The sequence below is a fragment of the Sinocyclocheilus anshuiensis genome, unplaced genomic scaffold (assembly GCF_001515605.1).
Source record: "Sinocyclocheilus anshuiensis isolate Anshui unplaced genomic scaffold, SAMN03320099.WGS_v1.1 scaffold415, whole genome shotgun sequence".
NCBI classification, from domain to species: domain Eukaryota; kingdom Metazoa; phylum Chordata; class Actinopteri; order Cypriniformes; family Cyprinidae; genus Sinocyclocheilus; species Sinocyclocheilus anshuiensis.
This window is the reverse complement of record NW_015552655.1, coordinates 302,889-307,477: the sequence shown is the minus strand read 5'-3', so window position 1 is coordinate 307,477 and position 4,589 is coordinate 302,889. Positions and strand designations below refer to the sequence as shown.

Sequence of the window (4,589 nt, the reverse complement as noted above, 5' to 3'; positions counted from 1 at the left end):
GTTCTCTATTTTTTTGAAATATGTATATATATATATATATATATATATATATATATATATATATATAATTGTAAAATACAATTGTAAGTATGCATCATATGGACATATTTGTTTACAGAATTTAATTTATGCTCATTAAAAAAAGAGAGAATTTCTGCTTAACTGTCATGAAAATAATATAACAATGTAAATGTACAGTAAATATCCTTAAAATCCTGCATTTTTATGCAAAATATATTTGTATTCAGAAAGACATATAAAACATTGTCATAGTGATCTTTACCATGTTTAGGTTGTGAAAAATGGCAGAAGCTTGTGAGGTTTTTTAGTTCCAAATTTAAAGCATTCGAGGTTTATTTGTTCAGCTCCCTGTAATACGGTACACTCGATTTTTTATGATTGTAAATATTTGACACCATCAGCATTTTATTTCACAGATTTCAGCTTTTTATAATTTAATATACAGCACAAACACACTAACACAAAATGAAATGAGCTCAGTCTCTGTCTAGACGCCAGCATATGTACCATTGTAGAAGAAAGGCTTGTCTGAGACACAGTGACCTACGACCTCTGGAGTCCATCTCTGAACCTTCGGCTGGCCCTTCTCATCTGGTCGCACGATGACCGTGCTGCGGGACGCGAGCGAGGGGTCCTCGTCGAAAAAGTTGAAGGGACGCAGAAAGAATCCCACTGCGTTTCCTGGAGTCGCTGTGTTGGGAATGTCTTCAGAATGAGGAATGTGTAAGAATCCCACCGTCACCCAGGCAACCAAATCCTGCCAAGAAACATATAATTGAGTCAATTGTGTATTTTTAGATTTTTATATATTTTTGTCTAGTTGTTTACCTACTGCCAGTTAGGGGTATTATTGTCAATTAAAACACTATTAAAAACATTTTGTTCATTGAAATAAAATAAACATTAACTGAAATAAAATAAATAAAATAAAACTTAAATTAAAATGTAAGCTGAATTACTAAAATGTCCAATAAAATTAATAAAAACTAGACATATTTAAAACACACACAAATTACTAAATTACTAAAACTTGAAAAAAAAAAGGGAAAGTCTAAAAATTTAAACTAATTCTAAATAATAAAAACTATACTAGTATATTGATAATAAAACCACACTTAAATCATTTAAATAACACTTTTTTTTGTTTTATTGACATTGATTTAAGTAGAATTAGTTTGATTGATGTTTCCATTTATCTTAATCTGTTATTCTGTTTATATTCGTTTACAACATTTTGAGTTACTGCTGATTAGTTAAACTGATTAATTATTTGATAATCTGGCAAGTAAATTGTGTATATTTACTATTTAAATACAGTAATTGGTGTTCAACTATTTTGAATAGTTGGTAATAGCTTTTTTGTCATCAAATTTTATTCATACACCTGTGTAAATGCTGATTGTGTTGGTTTTGTGTCTACTTTTTAGTGCCCATGAGGACCCGTTTGAACTGCATGTGGTCCATTTGGAATTGGCGGTCAAACTCAAGTCTCTATGAGTCATCTGTGTACCTGGTTAACTATGTTTTCATTGTTGCGAATGAATTCCTCAAAGGAAACAACAGGCTCCCAAGGGTCATGCTGAGTGTAGATGCTAGAGCTGGTGGCCTCATTGTCCTTGTGTCTGGTTGCAGCCAACGGGTATCTGCAATCAACAAAATCACAAAGATTTGCTCAAAAATAGTGTGTAAAAGAGAAAAATGTGTTATTCCTTTTAAATTAATTGCTGAGGCCCACCTTGACCACGTAATACCATTTTCCTCCCTCCAGCCCCGGGGCAAAACGCTGTTAGCATGCGAGTTATACTGGATCCGATAGCCCTTCTTATGTCCCCACTTGTTGTTTTGTTTGGGATTGTAGAAGTGCAAGTATTTGGGAAACTTCTTGCCAAATCGGAAGGCAGCACTACGTTCAGTTTCATGCTGCGTCCTATGCAGTTTTGATTGCACAATGGAGTGTCCTGGGCTCCACAATGGAGTGTCCTGGGCTGCAGGGGTTGGTAAAGTTAACATATTTCAGATCAATGGTTTCAAAGCTGTTGTCCCTCCCTGTACAAAAAAAAGAGCAGAATTATCTCTATTCAGTGAAACATGTTATGCAGTTGGCTTATATTTGCCACCTATGGTGTTGTAATTTGTGCACAGAGATCACAAAATAGATTGTTATTTGACTTCAGATTGTACACTGATAACAAAGCAAGAGCTAAACTCACCTGCAATGTCAAGGTCCACTTTGTAATGAATTAGATGGGTGTGCAAGTTGCCAAGAACATAGTTGTAAACCCTGGTTCCATAGTTCAGTCCATTTTCCGTGAAGAACGTTGCATGGATGTACCCAGTCACACTCACTCTAGACTCCATTACGCCATTCTGGTAGAAGACAAAGTCCCAGATGTAGTCATAGTTGTACACCGTAGATGTAGTTCTGATCACCAGAACATGGTTTTCCAAGCCTCCATAGAAATTGTAGCCTCCTTGGAAGTTGCTATTGAAGTGTCTCCTCAGAGGAAGCGCTGTGGTCATTTCAAAAATGCAAAGTGCGTTTCTGTAACGCACAGGTTTGTCTGTGTCATAGTAATGATAAAGGTCCACAAAATGAGCAATTTCTGGACAGTCGATCCCAGGTGCCAACTCATAATCCGAAGTGCCCATCGCCCATCCGGCATCAATGTATTTGGTCTGCATGGCAGCCGGAGAATCTCCGGAGTAGAAGGCAATGGCCTCCTGCAGTGCGATTTCATAAGCAATTCTCTCCCCGTTGAAGCGAAGGTCAAAGATCTGCAACCCGGCCGAAGAGCGAACCCGATATGCAAAGGACCATCCGGCATATTCCACAAAGTTCCCATCCACCTGGAATCTCCGGCCTTGGGGTTCGACAAGCTTTGCACCATGAATGTTCGTCGGTGTATTCATGTGTCCACGAGGAATGAAGGTTGAAAAAAGATCCTCCTCGTCATGCTCCTGCAGCTTGAGTTTATCGATCATCCCCTTCTCGTACTTCTCCACAAGCTCCTCCACGCTGTCGAAATACTGCCCATTGTACCACACCTTCTCCACCGTCCACTTTTCATGATCTAAATCTTTGTGGTTAACGAGGACCTCGAAGCCCACCGGGTGGATGAAATAGCCCTCCACAAACTTCTGCAACATGATCCACGTCCTCCTCTCTCCTGGTGCCAACCCACGAGGAGCGATGTCTGAGAAGGTCAAGCAACGATTAGTGCAGTTGCCATAAGTAAACCCAGCGCTCTCTTGCAGAATCTTGTTTGCTTTAGCTCCTACTTTCTCCAGAACCCCATTGAGATGCTCGTACTCCACAGTGGAGATCGGCCTGGACTCGAAACGGATTGGACGGTCGCCCTTAAATGTCTTCACCTGGTAAGACCTCGGGAAAGGTAGGGGTCCGACGATGTACTCCGTAACATTTGGCTCCGCCTGGTTGCCGAACTGCACCACCACACGTGCCTGCCGAGAAGGTCTCGCCTGTCCTCTGTCCAGCGCACGGAGCGCCTCGTGCTTGCGAGGAACGTGCAGCTCCATAAGGAGGATGCTGTTCTTCTTGAGGGACTTGTCTCGTGCCGAGGTGAGACCCAGCTCGCTGCAGGAGTAGAGGTAGTCTCTCACGGCGTTCATCTCTTGGGGAGTGAGATCAGCAAACATTGCAGCTCCGTGAATAGCCCACTCTCGACTTCTTGACGAAGCGGTGGACGTAGCTAGAGAAGCCAGGAGCAGCATCCAGGAGAACCACATCTTGGCTCCTGCAAAATAAACAAGCCATGTCACATCACTTTAGTTTTCAGGTTTATTATACTAATTTTAACAAACTTGTGTGTTGGTCCCCATCAAGCTCCCCAAAAAAAAAAATCCCATATGCCAAATTCTGTCTATCTGTCTATCTGTCTGTCTATCTGTCTGTCTGTCCTTAACTTCAACCTATTGTCAATTCTCAGACTTAGTAACGCCAACGTAAAGTCTTTCAAACTTTCCTATCTATTTTAAGCTGCTCTTGTAAGCATAGGTTATCATTTCTAGAGCGCCTCCCCCTTGGAATCAGTGTGTTCTTTGCACAGAAAATCTGAACCAAATTACAGTAATAAAGATACAAGTACGGTGTGAGCCAACACCTCTCTCTTCCTCACAGCTTCCTGGACTTGGATGAGAAACAGATGAACCAATATGTTGTATTTAATTACCCCAGTGAGGGCTGTTAGCAATCTTCCTTCAGCTGTAATGGGCAATTCTTAAGCTGATGTTGTTTTTCTGCCACCCAAAAGCTATTATGTTTTTCAGGGTCTTCTTTGCTACACAAAATGTCACTGTGTTCTTTCTGCATTTGGCACAATCTATTTCTAACATTTTCTGCAGCAGTGTCGATTCAATTGCACTATTATGTAACCCTCCTTTGCATAAAGGTCCAGTGACTCACCTTGTAATTAGAATAAAAATGAGCGCCTAATGAAAGCGGCAGATATTAAAAATCAATGAACGAGCTTACCTTCAGTGACTGTTTCAAAGTGTGCAGGCTGGATAAATTCACTCCAAAAGTGTGGCTGCTACAGCTGCAATGTGTT

General features: G+C 40.6%; 1 protein-coding gene across 1 annotated transcript; it reads right to left on the bottom strand.

Annotated features, from left to right (window-relative positions):
* Window positions 1-298: 298 nt before the first annotated feature.
* Window positions 299-4,589, bottom strand: LOC107667202 (amiloride-sensitive amine oxidase [copper-containing]-like). Its single transcript, XM_016458808.1, is given in 6 exon segments — window positions 299-778; window positions 1,532-1,664; window positions 1,757-2,010; window positions 2,012-2,067; window positions 2,232-3,776; window positions 4,514-4,589. Coding segments are annotated over 5 exon segments (2,250 nt in total). The 5' UTR covers window positions 3,769-3,776; window positions 4,514-4,589; the 3' UTR covers window positions 299-508.